Here is a 20,906-nt window from a genome sequence, read left to right on the forward strand (position 1 = left end):
GCCCCAATCTCCTGAGCTCAGGGAGCAGGCAGCAAAGGTGCTACCCCTAGGTCCATGACTGGAGCGCTTAGGGTGGTTCTAGGGCCAGGCTTGGGCTCAGGGTGTTCTCCTGTCCTTAGCCCTGGTGCAGCTTTGCCACCGGAGCCTCTGTCCCCAGCCACTGCCTGGCTTCAAATTATATACTCGTTCATTTGGTTCTTGTTTGCTGCTCCCTAAGTTCCACCAGGACAGTGGCCGTGTCTCTCTGTTCACTGCTGAGTTCCCAGCCTAGAATGGCGTCCGGTGCTTTGAAAATGATTTCTGTGAACAATCCCTGTTCCCTTGTCTGTGCTGGGTGGGGTGGTGGTGAAGTGTGTGTCCCCGGCTGTGAGTTGCTGCCACGCCATGTTGTGGTTCGTTGCTGCCACGCCATGTTGTGGTTCGTTGCTATCAAGTTGGCCTCGGCTCATGGCGACCTTATGTCTAACAATGAAGCATGGTCTGGACCTGTGCCATCCTCATGGTCGCTCGTGTGTGTGATCGCTTGTGTTTATTGTGTCAGTCCATGTCACAGGGCCTTCCCTCATTTTCACTGACTCTCTACCCCAACCAGGATGTCCTTTTTCAGTGATTGATCTTTCCTGATGACGTATTGGCTTCAACATAATCAGGGATGCAATAGAGCCTTTCCAAAGGGCATGGGAGGGCAGTGGAGGGGGTGGCCGGCTGTGCACTGTCCGTGGTATATACTGGGAATGCATCCTCAAGGGCAGAACTGAAGCTGGGTCTTGAGGCATGCATAGGAGTTTGCCTGATCAACAGAAAAAGAGGAAGCCAAGTATTTCAGGCCGAGGGCACAGACACGAGTGGAGGGCCCAAAAGCCTGATCTTTTGGGGGACCAGAGAGAAGTTTGGGGTGATGTAAGCATGGGACCCTCTAAGCAAGGAGGGACGAAGCTGGAATTGAGGGTTGAGGCTCTTGTGCCATCCAGAGGCGACTGGACATAGTTATGAAGGCACCAGGGATCTTTGGGGGTTTTAGGTAGCCTTGTAACACTGGCTCTTTCTGAGATGGTCCCCCAGGCCAGAGTGTGCTTGGGCTGTCCCTGGACTCGTTCGAGGGGGCTGTGGCAATGGTCCAGGTGGGCAGGCCGGTGGCCAAGGCTGTGGTGTGGGAAGGAGGTGGGTTACGAGAGTCAGCCGGTTGGTGCTTCTGACTGGAAAAAAGAGACTGCACATGGAGGGTGGCCGGGCCTGGGGGCCAGTGCGTGAAAGGTGCCATGTGAGACTTCCATGGTCAGACTTCCCAACCCTGGGCACAGGTTCCTGGGTGAGTGTGACGTTGCCTTTGCATTAAAAACACACCTTGGCAGCCCCTCTTCTCCCAGGGCCAGTGGGTACCATCTCTCCACACACAACAGCTCTATCCTGGTGGGACGCTGGGAAGAGCAGGCCCCACCACTTGTCACGTGAAGCAGCCAGGGCTCAGGGCAATGATGTAACTTAGAAAGTCACACTACTCTATTTCCCAGGCTGCCCTCGGGGTCCCAGTCATCATTCTGTCTGGGGGCCTCCCAGGGACTCACTCCTAGGCAGCCAGGCGATCAGCTTCTCAGGGCCCGGGGGTTGGGGGGGTGAGGAAATGTAGGCAGTGAGGCCGAGGGTGGGTATTTATTTAGCAAGTTTTCCCCAGGGCCTGCTGTGGCTAGGCCCGTGCCCAGCCTCGGGGCCGCAGGAGGTCAGTGTGAAGGGAGGTGGACCCAGGTGAACAGGCTCTGGAGGCCGGCAGTGAGTGGCCCTGAGTGTGGCCACTGGTCTGGTCCCTCCCAGGTAGGGGTGGAGCAGGGAAAAATAGAGAACAGACAAGGTGGACGCTGTCCCAGGGATCCCCAGCTCCGAGCAGTGCCTGTGTCCCCTCCCTCAAGACAGGAAGGGGGTGGGATGCAGCCTGATGAGGGGCTATGGTCTGCTGAGCTTCAGAGGCCCTCATCCAAGGACTGGGGCTCTGGGTGACTCTGGCTGTCCAGGCCCATGACCTAGGCCCCTCTTGGGCTTTTTCCTCCATCTGAGGAGACAGAGGAGAGTGGGGCTCCCTGGGAGGAGGGTGGGCCAGGGGAGGTGGCCAGGTCAGGTGGCTCTGGTTTCCATCCGCCCCTGCGCCGCCCAGCCCACGAGCCATGCCACCAGCCTCTCCACGCAACCAGACACCTTGGCCTGGTGAGGCTTTGATGCGGGCCCTGATAGGTGGGCTCAGAGCCATGGCAACAGGTGGCCGCCTCCTCCTTGCCACCAGCCTGGCCCGCCCTGCTCTCTTTCCTGCCAGGGGGTAGGAACCCAGTCGAGAGAGGGTTCCCCCGTGGGCAGGGAGGATCTGGGGGCTGGCACCCACCAGATGGGCATAGTCAGAGAGATGCCAGGATGAGCAGCACCCTCAACTAGGGTCCCTGGCCTGCGTGGGGTGCCGAGCCCCCAGGTCCCTGTGGAGCATGCTGCAGCTGGGAGCCCCCAGACCCCAGGGCCGTGCCCCCCTGGGCAACACCCGGCAGGTAGGGCTTGCCAGAACTGAGGGGTCTTCACCTAGCCCTCCCACAGATCTAGAAAGGAGCCAGAGGGGCTCTGAAGTCAGCCCGGGACTGGATCCGCCTTTCAGGGTCCCCAGGAGATGGGGGAAGGGCAGCTTTGGTTGCACCACAGGAGGGTCGTGTGTTGGGGGTGGGCAGGAGCACCTTGTCGGGGACAGGGACTGGATATTTTATCCAGCCCTGCGACCAGATCTGTTCTCCCAGCTCTCTGGGGTCTCTTCCCACAGGCAGGCCTCCTCGCCCCACTCTTGGGTGAGGAAGCGGGCTGGTGGGAGTGGAGCTGAGGCATCTGCAGTGTGTGTCCCTGCCCCAGTCCACCCTCTTGGCTCTGAGAACGCCGCACGGACGCTGGGGAAAGGGGCCGAGGCTGCCTCAGTGGCTGGGGCACCTACCTGGACCTTCAGCCCTCTCTCCTGGCTTCCCAGGACCTCAGTCTTGCAGATTGGGGAGGGGGGACATGAAGGGCGCAGCATCCCCAGCTCCCCAGCCCCAGTGTGTCCGACCCCCTACCCTGGCCTGACCCGTTGCCTCCTCGTCTCCTCACAGCCCGATCTGCTCAACTTCAAGAAGGGATGGCTGTCGATCTTGGACGAGCCTGGAGAGGTAGGAGGGCTGCAGCGGGAGGGGCGGAGGTTGGCCGGAGTGGCGCTGTGTTCTGAAAGGGCCCCTGCGGGCGGCCCAGGAGCCGAGCTGCTCCGGCCTGTGTGCCTTGCAGAGAGCCTGGCCTCTGCGGGATCCGAGCTGGGGTGGCTGGAGCGTTTCTTGTCTGGTGTGGAAGAGGCCTTTGGGCTGTGGGGACTGGAGGGACCGAGACAGCTCTGACATCTGTCCACCACCTGGGGCAGGTCTGTGGTGTATCAGAGTCCCCAGGTTGGAGGCCCCTATCCCCTACGCTCTACCCCTGCCCCCTCCTCTCACTAAGAGCCCCTGGGCCTCCACCTCCTGGTTGGGAATCGAGGGTCTAGAACGGAAAAGCTCGGCATCATCTGGCCTGATCCCACATCAGGGAAGCCAAGGCCACCTGAGCTCCCATAGCAGGGTGAGGAGAGACAGGGGCCCCACCCTCCCAGGCTGTGGTCTCTCCCATCAGGCTTTGCAAGGAAACCCGTGTTTCCCTACCCTGTCTGGTCCTTTCATGACGCCTGTGTCTTCCCTGGGCAAGACAAGATGGGAGGTGGACTTACCTCCCAGGGCTGGGGTTTCCCCCAGCTGTGCTGCTGGTCTGACCCTCAGCCTGAGCCTTGTACAGGTTCCCATAGATCCAGCTGGGTGGGGGTGGGCATGGGTTCTGAAGTGTCACTAACCTGGGCCCCGTGGGTGGGGCTCCAGCCCCCTCTGGGCTTCAGTGACCATGCCTGTGAAATGGGCATTAAAAGAGTGATGACTCCTTCCAGGGTGGGGAGGAGGGTCGCACGAGCACGTGAAGGGCCCTGGTAAAGTTAGCCTTGGAGGGGCTAACTCGTCTGTTCTGAGAACCAGAAAGGGTAGTGGCGCTTTCACCAGCTCTGTGCTTTCGGCTGCCAGGCTGGAGCCTGGGAGCTGGAGCTGGCACCTTGCCCACCTGGCCTGGGAGGGGACGGGTCCCCAGCCCTGCTATGCATGCGCCTGGGGCTCCGGGTCTGCATGCAGCCCGCATGCCGGGGAGGGCACACCGCCAATGGGAATCTCATTGTGTTTCCTGCCCACGTGTTTGGTTCCCTCCAGCCTACAGCCTTCCACACCCGCTGCCCGCCCGGCAGGCCCTGGAGGTCGCCTGCCAGGCTCACACAAGGCCTGGTGCCCTGCCAGGGACCCCTTCCTGGCCTCCCCACCCAGGGTCCCCGGAGGGCAGAAGGATCATGGGCCCCACCCAGAACTGGCCATTACTCATCATCTGTCCCAGGGTTTTGGAATGCCTGAGCTGGAAGGGCTCTCTCAGAATTGAGTCAGCCCAGCCCCTCGGTGCACAGGCAGGAGATGGGCCCACAGGGCTTTGATCTGTTCCAGACCTCACAGCACCTTGGCCCAGCCCAGGCCTCAAACTTGAGGTACCTGAGGCCCACTGGAGATCCCACTCAGACAGTGAGCGATTGAGCTGGGGAGGGCCAGAGGGAGCATTTGGTTCAGAACCCTGCCCCACTTGACAGCTGCTCCAACAACACCTCAGGCCGCTCAGAGCAGGGTGGTTCTGAGAGGGCCAGCCTCTTAGAAGAGTCCACAGTAGCCTTGAACCTGACCCTGTGCCAACGAGAGACGTACAAGAGAGAGTTAGGTACTTTTCGCCTCACAAGAAGGTGCAGGTACTTCTTAGTAGCCTCACTTTACAGGTCAGAAGACTGAGGCTCAGAGAGGTCAAGACACTTACCCAAAGGCACACAGCTAGCAAGGGATGAAGCAAGTTGTTACCTAGATCTCTTGGATACCCCACCCCTGGTTCTTAGGGGAGGTGTGTGGAAAGACATAGAGCTCGTTGTCCTTGGACTCCCTTGAAAACTTATCTTCTTGAGGAAAGAAGACTGAGTACTTGAAACAGTGGACCATGTGGCTAGGGCTTGGTGACGTGGGGGAGCTTAAGGGGCCCTGACCGGGTGGCCTGCACTGACCTTGGCAGTGGGTGGATCTAGACTGGCATCCCAGTGGAACGCCAGAGGCCTGGAGGTGGGCTGAGCTTGGCACATTGAAAGTTGAGTTGTCTGTGCCCCGCCCGCCCCCACCCCCCGGCCCCAAGCATCCTCCAGCTGCCTGGGCCTAGGCTGGAGCAGAGAGAGGCCCTGGGGAGGTAGTCTCTGAGATCAGGCCTTCTAGTCCTGTCTCCTTAGGTTAATTGCCCTCACGTCCCACGGCTGTGCTCAGGAGCTCATCTGCAGCCCGGTACCCTCTGGAGGCTTCATGTGGATGGGAATGTAACATGCCCAGGAAGGAACAGGGCAGTGCCTTCTCCCAGCCCGAGCACGCGTGTCAACCAGCAACACCCAGATCGAGAGACAGAACACAGCCAGCACTCAGATGCCATCCCCTCCCAGTCCTACTCTGGGAGACTTTGGTCCTTGGTCATGGAGGCGACCGACTGTAGGACACGTAGAAAAAGACTTGTAAAGTTCTGACCCCACTTGATCCCTGACTTGCTAGGCAAGCGACCTGACAACAGGTCATAGCCCCTCCATGGTCTGCACTGGGGCACGCAGATTTGCTCGTAGCAGCCTTGGGGGTTGGGGTGGAAGTCTCTGGAGGGGTATGAGGGTGCTGATAAATCGAAGAGGGCTCCATGAGGAATGGTGGGTGGGGATTTACGGAGGGGAAGCCAATCCATTTCACAGATGCTGCCCTGAGTGGCTCACTTGGCCTAAGGCCGGGCACCTGGGAAGTGGCATGGCCGAGCTCCAAATCTGGGTACTGATTCTGAGTTGCACCTATACCACTGCCCCTGCCCCATCACCAGGGCCGATAAGGGTGCTGGGCCCCAACTGAGAGCAGAATGGTTGATGGGTAGCCTCCCAGCCCAGGACACCTGCAGAATCACACACACACACACACACACGCAGTCACACACCCTCTGCTTTCCCCCCTGCAGTCTCCCTCCCCCTCGCTCACCATCACCTCTTCTCCACAGTGGAAGAAGCATTGGTTTGTGCTGACTGACTCGAGCCTCAAATATTACAGGGACTCCACTGCTGAGGAGGTGAGACAACAGGGTAGGGGTGCCGGTGGGCCCCTGGAAGGGGGGGGAGCAGCAGAAGGGGCAGCCCCAGGACCCTCATGAGTGAACCACCCTGGCCTCCCTGCTCCAGGCAGATGAGCTGGATGGCGATATCGACCTGCGTTCCTGCACGGACGTCACGGAGTACGCGGTGCAGCGCAACTATGGCTTCCAGATACACGTGAGGCTGCACGTGGGGCTTGGGGAGTGGTGGGCAGCACGACTGAGGGCCCCCAGCAACTGGGTCCTGTCACCCACTGACTGACTGTCCTCCGAGCCGGTCAGAAGCTGTGGTGCCTACCTGTAGCATGTCTGGAAGACCCTGGGTACCCTTGGAGGTTGGATGCTGGGGGGTTCTTAGAGCCATTGGGGTCCTTCCTGGGTCAGCTCTGCCTTCTAGTCTGCAGGGGAGGTGTTTCACCCTCTGCTTGCCTCGTGGGGAGAGGGAGGGAGCAATAGGGCCAGCCATGGGATAACTTCCCACGGGTTGGACTTGCAGACCAAAGACGCCATCTATACCTTGTCGGCCATGACCTCGGGCATCCGACGGAACTGGATCGAAGCTCTGAGGAAGACCGTGCGACCAACTTCAGCCCCAGATGTCACCAAGTAGGTGCCGGGTGGACCGGGGCTTACCCCTGCATCCCTGAGTGGGAGTCTGGCTGCCCACCTGAGTGCCCTGCAGCTGTGCCAACGGGACCTCAATTTCTCTATCAATAAAATGGGGAGAAGAGGCTGAGCTTTCTTGGCAGTCAGCCAGAAATACATTGAGGTTTTGAAGGTTGAACCTCCATCCCTTTTCATCCCCCACATCCTGAGGGAGTGGGAAGGGGTCCTGCCTCTGTGCACACCTCTCTGGGGGCAGGGAGCTCACTCCCTAGAGGCTGCCGTGGATGGAAAAATGGGGGGCGAGTTACCTGTGGCAGAGGTCCCACACCGTACAAATCCAAGACATCCACACGGGGCTGGGGCTCACGTCCACTGGGCAGCGCGCATGGCAGGCACGTGGGATCGAAGGGGGATGAGCGCAGGGCCCCCTGCCGGGCCACACCCAGCTGTTCAGCCTCCTTTGCTGTCCGAGTGTCAGATTCCTCATCTGCCAGCACATCTTGTCTGGTTTGTGTGAGGTGCCTGTGGAGGCCCTCTGTGAACTCAGAAGCCCTGTGCAGCCGCAATTTTGTTCACTGTGTAGGCTCAGCACCAAAACCAAACCAAACCAGTTGCCATCGAGTCAGTTCTGATGCATGGAGACCCCACATGTGTCACAGTGGCCCTGTGCTCCGTAGGCTTTGCAGTGGCTGGTTTTGGGGAAGGTGACAGTGACCCTGGGCAAAAAGGATTCTCAGGGCCTCATCAGTGGTTACTATGGCCGTTTCCCTATTCCAAATCCAGGACCATGTCTCACACTTTGTAAACATTTCTTACTTTATATAATAATGCATTGACTCCGTTTATGAAGGGCTTCCCGGCTGCTTACACATACGTTCACTCACCCAGTCCTCAAGTCCATCCTACGAGATGCACTGTTGTCCCATATTACAGATGAGGTATCCAAAACCACTGCCACCGAGTCAGTTCTCACTCACAGTGACTCTATAGGACAGAGTGGAACCGCCCCATAGGGTTTCCATTGCTATAAATCTTTATGGAAGCAGACTGCCACATCTTTCTCCCAAGGAGTGGCTGGTGGGTTCAAACTGCCTACCTTTTGGTTAGCAGCTGAGTGCCTTAACCACTGCACCACAGAGCTTCTTATAGATGATGTGACTGAGGCACAAAGCGGGAAGCCATGTATGGTGGCCCCTCTGCTGGTAAGTGCTCAAGCCTGGATGGCTGCCAGTGTCTGTTAACTAACTGTGACATGCCAGTGCTCCACCTCTAGGTTGGGTGGCTTCCTACACTGGAGTCTGTCCCCAGCCTGGGCCTAGCACACAGGTGGTACTGCAGACATGCTCACTGTGCGTCTGAGTGGGCAAGGCCTCACCTGATGTGGTTCTGCTGGTACCCTAGGCTCTCCGACTGCAATAAGGAAAACGCGCTGCACGGCTACAGCACCCAGAAGGGCTCGCTGAAGGCAGGGGAGCAGCGGGTGGGCTCCGAGGTCATCAGTCGGGGCGGCCCACGGAAGGCAGATGGGCAGCGGCAGTCCCCAGACTATGTGGAGCTCTCGCCGCTGACCCAGAGCTCCCCACAGCGGGCCCGCCCTCTGGCCCGTGCTCCCGACCGCCTGGCCAAGCAGGAGGAGCTGGAGCGGGACCTGGCCCAGCGCTCCGAGGAGCGGCGCAAGTGGTTCGAGGCCACGGACAGCAGGATCGCAGAGACGTCGGCTGGCGAGGGGCCACGCAGGGGCTTAGGCGCCCCCTTGACCGAGGACCAGCAGAGCCGGCTCAGCGAGGAGATTGAGAAGAAGTGGCAGGAGCTGGAGAAGCTGCCGCTGCGGGAGAATAAGCGGGTACCACTCACGGCCCTACTGAACCAAAGCCGTGGTGGGCGCCCAGGGCCTTCGAGTGACAGCCACGAGGCCCTGGAGAAGGAGGTAGGCATCACAGCTGGCCTCTCTGGGAGCCCCTGCACCCCACCCACCTCCCTCCAATCTTTGTGTTCTCTTGATGGCGTTTATCCTGCATACCTAGGGGGAATTGTCTTCCCTGGATGGACCTTAGGTTGTTGTATCCTGGTTCTGCTCTCAGCTACTGCAGAGAAGGGAAGAGGGAGGGAGGGGTTCTCCTGGCCATACCTTGTCCTAGGTTCTCTGCTTGTATTAACTCTATAAGCCTCAGCAGTCTCCTGTCCAAAACGAAACCAAAACCAAACCCACTGCCATCGAGTCGGATCCGACTCATAGCGACCCCTCCTTGGGTTTCCAAGGCGGTATCAGTACAGAAGTAGATTGCCCAACCTTCCTTCCGAGGAGTGGTTGGTGGGTTTGAATTCTGGTTAGCAGTCAGATGCCTTAGGCACTACGCCACCAGAGCTCCCCAGCAGTCTCCTGTGGGGTAGGGCTTATCATAGTTTTACCAACAGGGACACAGAGGCCCAAAGATGTTGCCCCTCACACCTCTGTCATGTGGTAAATATGTGTGGCCACAGCGTCCTGTTCCCAGTCCTGTCAGGTCTTCTCTGGGCCAGAGCTCTTCCGGGTCTTTGATCTGGCCTTCCAGGAAACAGCTGCAATATCCCCTTTGCCGCATCTCCATACGGGGCTACTTCCCTTTCTCAGGCCCACTGATCTCACCTCCTCTCCTGGTAGGTCCAGTGTCTCCGTGCCCAGCTGGAGGCGTGGCGTCTCCGAGGGGAGGTGCCTCAGGATGCCCCCAGGTCCCAGGAGGACAGCCACATCCCCCCGGGCTACATTTCACAGGTGAGGCTGAGGAGCTGTTTTGAGGGGAGGGGCAGGCTCCTGGTTGCCATGTTCACAGAAAAAAAAAAAAGAGCTAATGTTTTGGGAGCATCTCCTGTCCATCGGCCCCGTGGGAGGCGTCTGACGTGCATCATCTCGTTTAATTTCCCCACAGCGGTAGAATCAGTCTCAATGGGCGTGATCACTGTGCCCATTTTACAGACCAAGCCACTGAGCTCTGAGAGGTTATGTGACTTGGCCGAAGTCACCGTCCTGCAGATGTCAGAGGTGGGACTTGAGCTCAGGTGCGGCTGACTGCAGAGCCTGTGTGTGCGCCCCTGCGTGACACTGCACTTGGTGACTCCTTCCGCTTCCCCTGCACCATCCTGGGGAGTGAGGGTCCGGCAGAGGAGGACGGAAAGCCCTGCCCAGGGTGCTCCAGGGGACATAGGCACCTCCAGGGGCCCTCAGGGAGCATGTGGCCTGCCGAGGACCACACGCCTCTCAGTTGGGGCAGTTTTGTCCCCTGGGCACATTTGGCTGCATCTGGAGATACCTTTGGTTGTCATGACCAGGGGTAGGGGAGTGCTATTGGCACGTAGTAGCAAGAGTCCAGGAGTGCACAGGGGAGCGTCCTACAGTGCATAGGGGAGCCCTCAGCAAAGGGTGATCTGACCCACATGTCAGTAGTGCTTGGGTTGAGAAGCCCTAGCCTAGGAGTTGGGCCTGAAGACAGTGATGTGTGAGCAAATGTTTAACCACTGGCTCTCTAGAAAGCGTGTGTGTGTGTGTGTGTGCATGCACACGTGTATGTGTGTGTGTGTGTGCACGTGCACTTAGATATACAAGGTGTTATAAATTTTACTTTATATGGGCTGTTCAGTACACAAGGTACAAATAAAAAATACATAATACTTGTCATTGCAAATTCCATGTAGCAAACCTGAGTCTTTGCAGAATGCGTGCACTGATTTTTACCAAACTCTCGCATCTGAACTCTTACATCCTTAACTAAATGATTGGTGAAAGAGTATGATTTTCACGTGGATATTGGTTGATGCATTATTTATTTGTTTCTGTTAATGAGTTAGATGAGAAGTTACTCAGTTAGCTTGACCAGTGACTTTGCTAAACTGGATAATAGTTTTCTATTGAGAATGTTTGAGACTGTGCCTCAGTGTTTTGTCCTATTGACAATGTAACTGCTGTAGACATGTCATACTTCTCACTTTCTCATCCCTTTCTTAAGTCTAAGGAGCCCTAGTGGCACAGTGGTTAAGCATTCGGCTGCCAACCAACAGGTTGGCAGTTTGAACCCACCAGCCACTCCACAGGAGAAAGGTGAAGCAGTCTGCTTCTGCAAAGATGTACAGCCTTTGAAACCCGATGGGGCAGTTGTACTCTGCCCTACAGGGCCGCTAAGAGTTGGAATTGACTTGGTAGCAATAAGTGGGATTTACTTAAGTCTAGACAATAAACAATAAATCAAGCCCTGCGTTGTAATGTTTACCAGTTTCCGTGATGTAAATATTCCCGCTATGGCTGTGGCTGCTGTCAAGCTACCAACGGGAAGCCCTTGAACATGGCGTTGGGAAGAGATGTGCACACCCTAATGTTTCCACTGTACAGAGACAGTGGCCGTGACTAACCTCCGGCGTACGCATAATAATAAAATGTAGTGAAATCATTAGGAAGTGATGGGCTGTATCTATTACCTTTGTTTTTACGATAATTAACCGTAAGTTTATAGAGCTTAGTTTTTAATAATGGCTGTGCCTACCTGGTATACAAAATTGCTACAAATTAGACCCTCGGCCATCTCCTGGCAGTACAGTATAGGCTGAAGAAGAAAAGCATGCTGGGATGCCAGGCCCTGGGCAAGAGGGGCCTTTCAGAGATTGCAAGGGGGGTGGTGACTGACAGGTATTCAGGAAGCCTTGGCACTGTGGGTAGGTGGTGGGTATTGGGTATGGACGGCCAGTGGTGCCCACCATGGAGGCTTCCAGTGCCAAGCTAAGGAGTTAAGACTCACTCACAGACCTTAGGAGGTTTGAGGTCTGGCAATGACATTGGAAAGTGGTGTTGGAGAAGAGGGGTCTTGGGGTGGGGGACTCAGGAGCAGGGCCCAAATGGGAGGAGCTAGTACGATGGCCAAGGGAGGGAAGGCTGGGGGAGGGTGTCTGGAGGGGGGAGGGTACAGGGCAGGTGACCATGCCCACAGGATGGTAAAGGGTAGCTCTCAAGGACCCTGAGGCCGGGGCTGCTGTGCTGGGGCCGGGGGCCCTCGGGGCCTGAGTGGTTCATGGTCTGGCTGAGGGAGGCCAGGGGCAGGGGGAGTCAGAGGCCTGGCGTGAAGGTGGAGGGCTGGCCTGAGGGTTGGTCACCTGGACACCGGAGAGGGAAGGGACGGTCGTGGGTTGTCAGTGGCTCCTTTGAGGTGAAGAAGGGGCTGGGTGGCACGTCTCCAGGTGGGCAGAGACTCCAGCCCAAGGACTTCAAACTGTGCACAGTGGACTTCTTGGAAACCTCACGGGAGCTGTCTCTGTGGGTGGGGCTGGGCGGTCCTTTCACACCCACCTCTAATCTGAGAAGCTGCGGCTTTGTCCGTTTATTGTGAGAACCTGCATTCGATTTCATTTGGTAAAAGGTTTCTGCTACTTTAGTTTGCGAAGTTTGCGAAACGTTGCTCTGCTTCTCAGCTTGCAGATGGGGAAACTGAGGCCCGGAGAGGGGGTGTGACCTCTGAGCTGGAGGCAAACCTATGTCTGGAATGCAGGCTTCTTGGTCCCCAGGCACCTGCTGGTGCCCCAAGAGCTGCCGCTGGCGTTTTGTCCTGTTAGGTCGGAGTGGGCAAGGGGAGCTGGTAGAATGGGAGGGTGGGACCTGAGAAGGAATAATCGGGCAGCAGAAAGCAGAAGACGGGTGAAGGAGTGGCCCCAGATGCAGAAGGTTCCAGAGAAGAGGAGCTGAGTCATCTGTGGTTCCCTCAGGCCCAGGAGGAGGCGGCTAGAAGTTCAGCAGGCACTGGAGAGGTGACAGTGGGGAGGGAGCCGCAGCCTGGCATCTGGCTGGGTGGGTGCCCCACTTACAGGCCTGGGAACTGACCATCACAGGGCAGCTTCTGGGGGCTCTGGGGTTCCACCTGCTGGGTCTTCAGTCCCTCCTCTGGTGGAAGAGAACCTCTTCCCGATTGTGGACAGGGCCGTGGGCACTTCTGTACCTACCTTGCTGCCCAGTCAATGTCGGGACACCTCGGGCCACTCAGTAAGGGACGCGAGAGAGCAGCGTCTAGCCTTCTCAGAACCCCTCGTGGGCCCTTCCTGCCTCGTTGGACCCCCATCAGCCTCAGTGTCTGTCTGCCTGGCTGGTCCTTTAAGAACACTCTCCAGCCCCTACCCTGCTGCAGGACAATGTCAGGGATGGTGGCACCTTGGGCAGGTGACCTCTACTGGTTGACATGAGGCCGAAGCTCAGAGAGAGGGCGGGGCCTGTTCAAGTCCCCTCTGGGAGGTGGAGCCAGGATTAGGATCCGGTCTGGGATTCCGGGGCTGCATTCTGCTGTCCTGACTGGTGAATGTGCACCGGGCAGGTGCCAAGACCCAGGACAGACCTCCCTGGCCCCCTATGGGAACCCTGGACCCGGGGGACCTGGCCCTTTCTCCTCCCCCAAACTGGCCTGCTGCGGCCTCTTCAGGAAGGTGTGGCTGCTGGAGAGGTGGGGGGTGGTGAGTCTGCTCCCCCCAGCGCTGTGCCTGGGCTGGGCATATGCCTGCTGTCATGGGGAAGAGTATCAGCTCTTCTTAGGAGCTCTCTCTGCCTGGGTTTCTTCCCTGGCTCACCTCTAGCCCTGTGTAGCAGTCCTCAATATTTTTTTTTATTATATAAGAAACATGTTTACATTTTCAAAAATAAAACACAGGGTTCGAAATTAGCCCAGATAACTTCCTACCCTAGAAGTCACCTGGGTCACCATCTGAGCAACTTTGTGTTTGTTTCTTTTTGTGCTGTAACATATCACCCAGACAGAATGGCTTCCCTGATACCTTTCCATAGGATAGAAGTCTACCGGGTCTCACCAGCCTGGATCAAAGCCTCGGCAGGGCCACGTTCCAGCCTGTAGGCTCCGCCTAGGAGCCGCTTGCTCCTCTCATCTGACTTCAGAGGCCGCCCACACTCCTTGGCTCATGGCGCCTCCCTCCATCTTCAGAGCTCACAGGGGAGAGTCAGGGCCTTCTTGCTTCACTCTGATCCTTCTCTCATAGTCACATCTCCTCTGACTTTTTCTGCCTCCCTCCTCCACGTTTACGGAGCCTGGTGATTACATTGCCTCCGTGGGAGGGTTCAGGGTCGTCTCCCTCTTTTCACTGGTCAAAGGCTCATCAGCAGCCTTTGTTCCCTTTGCCGTAGACCCTAGGGATCAGGATGGTGTTTTTTTGGAGCGGCATCATTCTGCCAACCGCACCATCCTTCCCTACCTTCTGTGTTTCTACATGCACATACCCAATCAATGGATGTATGTGTTTGTTTTTGTGAAGGGGGTCACCCCGTGTTTTGTCAGAAGCCAGCTCTCCTCACCTAACTTTAGTGACACCTTTCCACACACTCTGCTGTCCTTCACAGCTACCTGGGATCCTGTGTGTGGCTCGATTGATTCATTTTAACAGTCCCTGTTAAATGTTAAGGAAGCATTTTAGATGCCTTCCTGTTTGTCTGTGATAATATTTTGTCCAAGAGTCTGTACACACAGAACTTTTTGTGAGTATGTTCCTAGAACTCGACCTGGTGGGTCAAGACACCCTCACCCACAGTGCTGTTCTCACCATATACTTGCCAGCGGTGGGTCTGAGCCATCTTTAAGATCTTTGCCAATCTTGTCTCAAAACCCCATTTTGTATTAAGTCATCAGTGCCGCCCATTTACTGAGCACCTGTTACCTGTCAGGCCTGGGCTGGACTCTGGGGACCCTGACCTAGACCAGACCAGACATTTCCTGTCCCCAGCGAGTGTATGGCCTGGCCGAGGCAGAGCTTTAGAGGCAGGAGAGAGGCCACCCCAAGACAGAGATGGGATAGACAGAGCAGAGCAAATTGCTTACCCAGGAGAAAGGTGCAAAAGAACTTTCAAGGCAGTGGGAATAGCATGAGCTAAAGCTGGATGGTGCAAATGCGTAAGCGCTCAGATGCTACCAGGAGGTTGGTGCTTCAAACCCACCCAGAGGCACCTCAGGCCCTGGCAGTCCACTTCCGAAAGATCAGAGCCATTGCACGCCCGGAACAGCACAGTTCTGCCCTGAAACAAGGTTGCCGGAGTTGGAATCGACTCCGTGGCAACTGGTGTTTTTTTTTATAAGCTGAGGGGTGGGAATGTGCCATGAGTCATTGTTATGGCCGTAAGACTGCTTGGTGGGAGAAGAGGTCCCAGGGGTGCAGCAGGAACTGGGCTCCATCCTGCAGGATGGGGAACCGTGGAGAAGTTTGAAGCCGGAAAGTGACAGGGAGAGGTTTGTGGAGGAGGGATGGGGTGTAGGGACCCAGTGAGAGGTGGGGAAGCCTGGATCAGGGCAGGCCTGGCCTCGAGGCGTCTCATCTGCAGGCCAGTGGCCCACGACCTCCTGAGCCCAGCAGTCTGGTCCCCATCCACAGGAGGCGTGTGAGCGCAGCCTGGCCGAGATGGAGGCCTCGCACCAGCAGGTGATGGAGGAGCTGCAGCGGCATCACGAGCGGGAGCTGCAGCGGCTGCAGCAGGAGAAGGAGTGGCTCCTGGCCGAGGAGACCGCCGCCACGGCCTCAGGTCAGGCCCCGGGGCAGCTCCGTGGTCTGGGCCCGTGAGCCCCAGGCTGTGGCTCCTCCTGACTGGCCTGGGGAGGTCTTTCTTTTGTTTTCTTTTTTAATTTCCTTATTGTGATTTGGGTGAAAATTTACAGAGCAAATTCACTTTCCATACACTTTGTCTCATGACATTGACTACAATTTACCCCAATGCAACAGCTCCCCTCCCACTTCCTCCCCATAGTTACCTCTTCCCTGTGTCCTTCCCTCCATGTGCTCCTGCCCCCTGAGCTGTCTCCCTGTGCAAACACAGCCCTTCTTTCTTGGAATAGGGAGGTCTTTAAACCAGTGGAGCCCTCGTGGCCCAGTGCTTAAGGACTAGGCTGGCAACCAAAAGGTCAGCAGTGCCAACAGCCACTCAGCAGGAGAAAGGCGTGGCAGGCTGTGAAGATTCCAGTCTTGGAAACCCTATGGGGCTGGTCTCCTCTCTCCTGAAGGGTCACTATGAGTCAGAATTGACTCCATGGCAGTGGGTCTTAAACAAGAGGTGGGAGCCTAGGTGCCCAGACTTTTGGGGGAGGGATTGGAAGCTGCCAGAACTGGCCTCTGCTCCTATTTGGAAAAGGGGGAAACTGAGGCAGTAAAAGACCTCCCCTTCCCTGTGGGTTGTGACTCCTCTGTGTTGGGGCCTGCACCCACCAAGAGGTCTACCCTCGAGCCACACACACTGCACCAGCGCCAGGCCCAGCCCACGTGCTGGGGAAGGGAGACCAGCCAGCTACAGACTCTTAGGAGTGCCACCTCACGGGGCATTCGGGGCAGGTCCTGTGTCCCCATGTTACCCACGTGAGCTCCCTTAGTCCTCCAATGCCTGAGGGATTGGCCCCACTTCGTAGATGAGGAAACTGGGCCTCAGACAGCACAGCCTGGAGGTGGCAGATCTGAGGTTGGAGCTCAGAGCCCTATGAACCCCATGCTCCCCACTCTGTAGGGAGATGAACCGTCTCAGGCCAGAAACAGACAGACAGCTCCCTCCGCTCTCAGTCTACTGCCCACCTGTGGTGCGTGTCCAGCAACAACTGCCCCCGACTCCCCCCTCCAGGCGCCTACCCCCCCATCCCACTCCTCCTCCACAGAGTTGCAGAATGATAGGAATGATCAAAGAGGCCCCATGATCTAAAGCTTACCACACGCTGGGGCTGGGCCTGGGCCTGGTGTGATGCTCATACCAGTCCACAGTCCCTCATTTCAAGCCCTGGGACCAGGTGTGTTCTGCATTTTGGAGAGAACCCAGCACATGTGCCCTATATTAGCCCACTCCCAGCGGGGCCGGGGCCTCACCCTCTAGTCCAGCATCGTGCTGTTTCTGCAGTGAAGTTGATGGAAGTCACATGTCGGAGGGATAATAAAGACCATCACCGCCTCATGTTGGTTCAGGTCGAGGATTGCCAGCCACCGAGAGTTATGAACCGACTGTCAGTGTTCAGAGCTCCTGGGGTTTGGGGTTAGGAATAAGAGACTGAGGTGTTGTCTGGTCCTCACCACACTGTGTGGAGGTGAAAAGGCCTTGGTCCGTGGCACTCACAGCCTGAAGAACAGAAGGGGCAGGAGTGAGTGAGCGGGCACTTCCTGTGCCACGCACTGTATCACACGCAGCTCCCAGTAGCCTATGAAGAGAAGCTGCTGTGGTCAACCCCGTTTTACAGATGAGGAACCTGAGGCACAGAGGGGTTAGGTCACCTGCCCAAAGAAACACTGAGTGGAGTAACTGTGACTCAGTGTTGACTGCAGAGTCTAAGCTTTTGAGCCCGTCTGGGCAAGGTGGACAGGCCTTTGTAAGATCCCTCTAGGCTCTGCAGGACCCAGCAATTACTAACAAGAGGTACCAGTAGTCAGGCACTGAGGAGTCTCCCCACCTACGTCCGTCAGACAGGAATTACTATCCTTTGCTGACATACTCAAAGATGTTGGACAGTTTGCGCAAGACCACCCAGTTCATGACACAGCCTGCAACTGCTCTGGCCTTCTGGTCCAGTGCTCTCTGCATGCCACTCCCTGCTCCTGTCTCCATGGGCACGTGTGGAATCCCAGAGTGGGTGGGTGAGGTGATATTCGCCCCTCTGCAAACTTCCCTCCCCTCCCTGCTGTGTTTGCAGCCATTGAAGCCATGAAGAAAGCCTACCAGGAGGAGCTGAGCCGGGAGCTGAACAAGACACGGAGTCTCCAGCAGGGCCCAGACGGCCTCCGGAAGCAGCACCAGTAAGATGGTGTCTGGGCTCTGGGCTCCGTAGGCTGGACCTCCCTTCTGAGCCAGGGCACAGATACCCACTCTGGTGGTTACGATTTGGGGAACTTTACTGAGGCCTTTTGGCAGAGGGCACGTCAGTTTGCTCTCAGCTGAGGTTTCCATGTCAGTCACTTGGACGCAGGGGACAGAAGCACTGGGGCCTCAGGCACACCTCCATACCAGTCGGCTTAGGCAGTCCTTCAGGCCATTTTCTGTCTTGGCCGTTCTCAGCCTCCACCATTCTCTTCCTCTCTTTAGCGTCCTCTAGAGCTGGGCTGCAACATCACCCTCAGCCAGTAAGTGTCCCTCCCTGCCACAGAGCACAGTTCTGGAATGATGAGACTAGACTGTAGGGGCTTTAGAGCTGAGCTCTTCCCACCCAGCCTGTCACAGAGGAAGTACTTAGAGCCCAGAGAGGCCGTTACCTATTCACAGTCCCACAGTGAGCTGAAGGCCAAACTGGGGAGGGAACCCAGGCGTCTGAGCCCACATCATCCCTGTGCCCCTCCCCCCGGGCAGGTCCGATGTCGAGGCGCTAAAGCGGGAGCTGCAGGTGCTATCGGAGCAGTACTCACAGAAGTGCCTGGAGATCGGGGCCCTGACTCGGCAGGCCGAGGAGCGTGAGCACACACTGCGCCGCTGCCAGCAGGAGGGCCAGGAGCTGCTGCGCCACAACCAGGTGGGCTTGGCCCTCGAGGGGGCTGGGGTGGGCCCCGGCCTCCTTTCGCTGACCGTCCCCGTCCCCAGGAGCTGCACACCCACCTGTCGGAGGAGATTGACCGGCTGCGCAGCTTCATCGCCTCCCAGGGCACGGGCAACGGCTGCGGACGCAGCAGCGAGCGGAGCTCCTGTGAGCTGGAGGTGAGTGCCCGGCCCTCTGCCAGGCGCCCAGCTGCTCCTTGGGGTGTGGCCCTGTGGGGAGAGCTCCTTGCAGCCTGAGCACTAGACCTCGGAGCGGCTGGGCCCAAACCAGGAGTAGTCAGCACAGCTTAGACCACTCACTGTGCACCCAGCACCACTAGGCCAGGTAGGGTGAAAACCACCTGCCTCTCCGAGTCCTCGTAGCTCGTCTGTAAAATGGGGCTGCACCTCCATTACTGGCAAGAAACCAACTCTGCTGCCATCGAGTGTGTTTGACTCATGGCAGCCCCACGGGTCACAGACCTGCTCCGTAGGGGTGTTCTTGGCTGAACGTTTACAGAAGCCACAGCACTGCTGGGTGGGCTCAGATCACCCAGGCTCCTGTACTGCAAGACGTTGGAGTGAAAAATGCTCTAGTGTGTTCTTTTTCATTCTTTTACACATGCTTCCATAAGCCTTCGCTCTGCTTTGGGAGCGTCTCCAGGCCCCTTATATCTGTTAACTCAACTCATCCTCGTCCAGTGCTCAGAGGAAGACAGTTACTGTCCCGCTTTGACACGGGGAGGTCAAGTACCTTGGCTAGTCAGTGCTGCAGCCAGGATTTGGCCCAGGCCATCTGGTTTGAGAGTTTATGCTTTTAAGTTTCTCCCCACCCCACCCCTCGCTCCGGGCTACACCCCATTCTCCTCCTGGGTCAGGTCAACAGTAACACCTGCTCCTCAGGTTTGGGACGGGATTAGTGAGGTGGTGTATGGGGAGGCCCAGCCCTCTCTGGTTCACGATAGGGCCTCCATATGGCTTCCATTTGTCCTCTTCCCCTTCCAGTTGAGGCCGTAGCAGAGGTGACCGTGGGGTAGCCACTCACGTGGTATGGGCAGGGGAGAGAGAGTGAGGTGAGGGGAAGCAGGAAGGACCAGACAGGAGCCTGCTGTCCATTCACATGGTATGGGCAGGGGGAGAAATCAGAAGGCTTCCCAGAGGAGGCTGCCCCTGTGCTGGGTCTTGGTGCAGGTTAGGGGGCCTCAAGGCAAGGAGAAGCTAGGCAGCAGGGAACTGTGGGGCAAGAGGGCTCTGGCCTCTGGCCCCGGGTCAGCCTGGTGCCCACGCCCCCAGGTGCTGCTGCGGGTGAAGGAGAACGAGCTTCAGTACCTGAAGAAGGAGGTGCAGTGCCTCCGGGACGAGCTCCAGATGATGCAGAAGGTAGGTCCTGGCCGGCGGCGGTCAGTGGGGTCGGGGGGACCGAATCCACCGGCAAGTCTGCTCGTGCCAGCGTCTCTCCTCGTCTCGTTTCGTCAGGCAACCCTGGGACTTCTCCCAAGTAGGTGCTATTATTATCTTTGCATGCAGATGGAGAAGCCGAGGCTCTGCGAGGCTAGTGGCTTGCCCACGTCCACTCCTGCTCTAACGTGTTCAGCACATGTATCCTGAGCGTCTGCCATGTGCTGGGCGCTGTGCTAGGTGTTGGGATACAGCTGTGAGCAAGATAGGCCCGAACCCCTGCCCATGTGGTGTGTGCGCTCCAGAGAGGAGTAAGCCACATTGCTCGGCGTTGGGAGGGCCAGGATCGGGGTCCGGGTCTGGGCCATGTATTTGTAGCTATGTCCCTGTGCCTCTGGTGTTCCCTGCCAGTTTAGGGTCAGAGGTGAACGTGTGGCTCTGTGGGCACGCAGGAACCCAAGCTGTGTGGACTGCACTTTCAGAGCAGGCAGTGTGGGTTCATGGGAAGGCCCGGCGTGGGTCCAGCTGACCTGGGTCTTCTCCCAGCCCTGTGTCCACTGCCGTGTGGGCCTGAGCAAGAGCTCCTCAGCACTCTGAACCTCAGCTCTCACGTAAAACAAGTGATACTTTGGGAAGTGCTCAGGGTGGTGGGCCACCTGGAGAGGTGAGCCCATGGGGGCTGAGGAGGGACCCGCTGGAAGCCGAGTGGTCTCGTGCCGGAGGGGAAGGCTTCCTGCCTCACAGCCCCTCCCTGGCCCCCAGGACAAGCGTTTCACCTCCGGAAAGTACCAGGACGTGTATGTGGAGTTGAGCCACATCAAGACACGGTCGGAGCGGGAGATCGAGCAGCTGAAGGAGCACCTCCGCCTCGCCATGGCTGCCCTGCAGGAGAAGGAGGCCATTTGCAACAGCCTGGCGGAGTAGAGGTGAGGAGAGGGGAGGAGCACGCTGGGGCGTGGGCCCGGGCCTGCAGGGCGAGCGCCGGGCTCCCCGACAGCCCTGGTGGGCTTTGTCACCTTGGCCAGGGTGCTTCCCTCTCCTGGCTTCCATCTCCCTTTCTGTAAAATGCCAGCAGTGAGACAGTGACACCAGTCATGGGATCCAGTCAGACTCGGGCCCCAGGGCACCTTCGTAAACCTGAGTGTGCTCCTTCAGAGGTGAGGCAGTGCAGTTAAGGGTCTGATTAGTGTCACAT

General features: G+C 57.6%; 1 protein-coding gene across 1 annotated transcript in view; it reads left to right on the forward strand.

Annotated features, from left to right (window-relative positions):
- The window catches only part of LOC103197771 (TRIO and F-actin binding protein), a 65,915-nt gene extending 45,280 nt beyond the window's left edge, over positions 1-20,635 (forward strand). Inside the window, exons 14-25 of the mRNA XM_007941749.1 lie at positions 3,108-3,164; positions 6,112-6,219; positions 6,329-6,418; positions 6,737-6,846; positions 8,248-8,773; positions 9,488-9,598; positions 15,220-15,367; positions 17,502-17,604; positions 18,152-18,311; positions 18,380-18,493; positions 19,607-19,693; positions 20,474-20,635. Coding sequence (XP_007939940.1) covers positions 3,108-3,164; positions 6,112-6,219; positions 6,329-6,418; positions 6,737-6,846; positions 8,248-8,773; positions 9,488-9,598; positions 15,220-15,367; positions 17,502-17,604; positions 18,152-18,311; positions 18,380-18,493; positions 19,607-19,693; positions 20,474-20,635 — 1,776 coding nt within the window. The remainder of the gene's footprint in view (positions 1-3,107; positions 3,165-6,111; positions 6,220-6,328; positions 6,419-6,736; positions 6,847-8,247; positions 8,774-9,487; positions 9,599-15,219; positions 15,368-17,501; positions 17,605-18,151; positions 18,312-18,379; positions 18,494-19,606; positions 19,694-20,473) is intronic.
- The last annotated feature ends 271 nt before the right edge of the window (positions 20,636-20,906 follow it).

Source organism: Orycteropus afer, unplaced genomic scaffold (assembly GCF_000298275.1).
Source record: "Orycteropus afer afer isolate SDZICR_OR568_19922 unplaced genomic scaffold, OryAfe1.0 scaffold00083, whole genome shotgun sequence".
Taxonomy (NCBI): Eukaryota; Metazoa; Chordata; class Mammalia; order Tubulidentata; family Orycteropodidae; genus Orycteropus; species Orycteropus afer.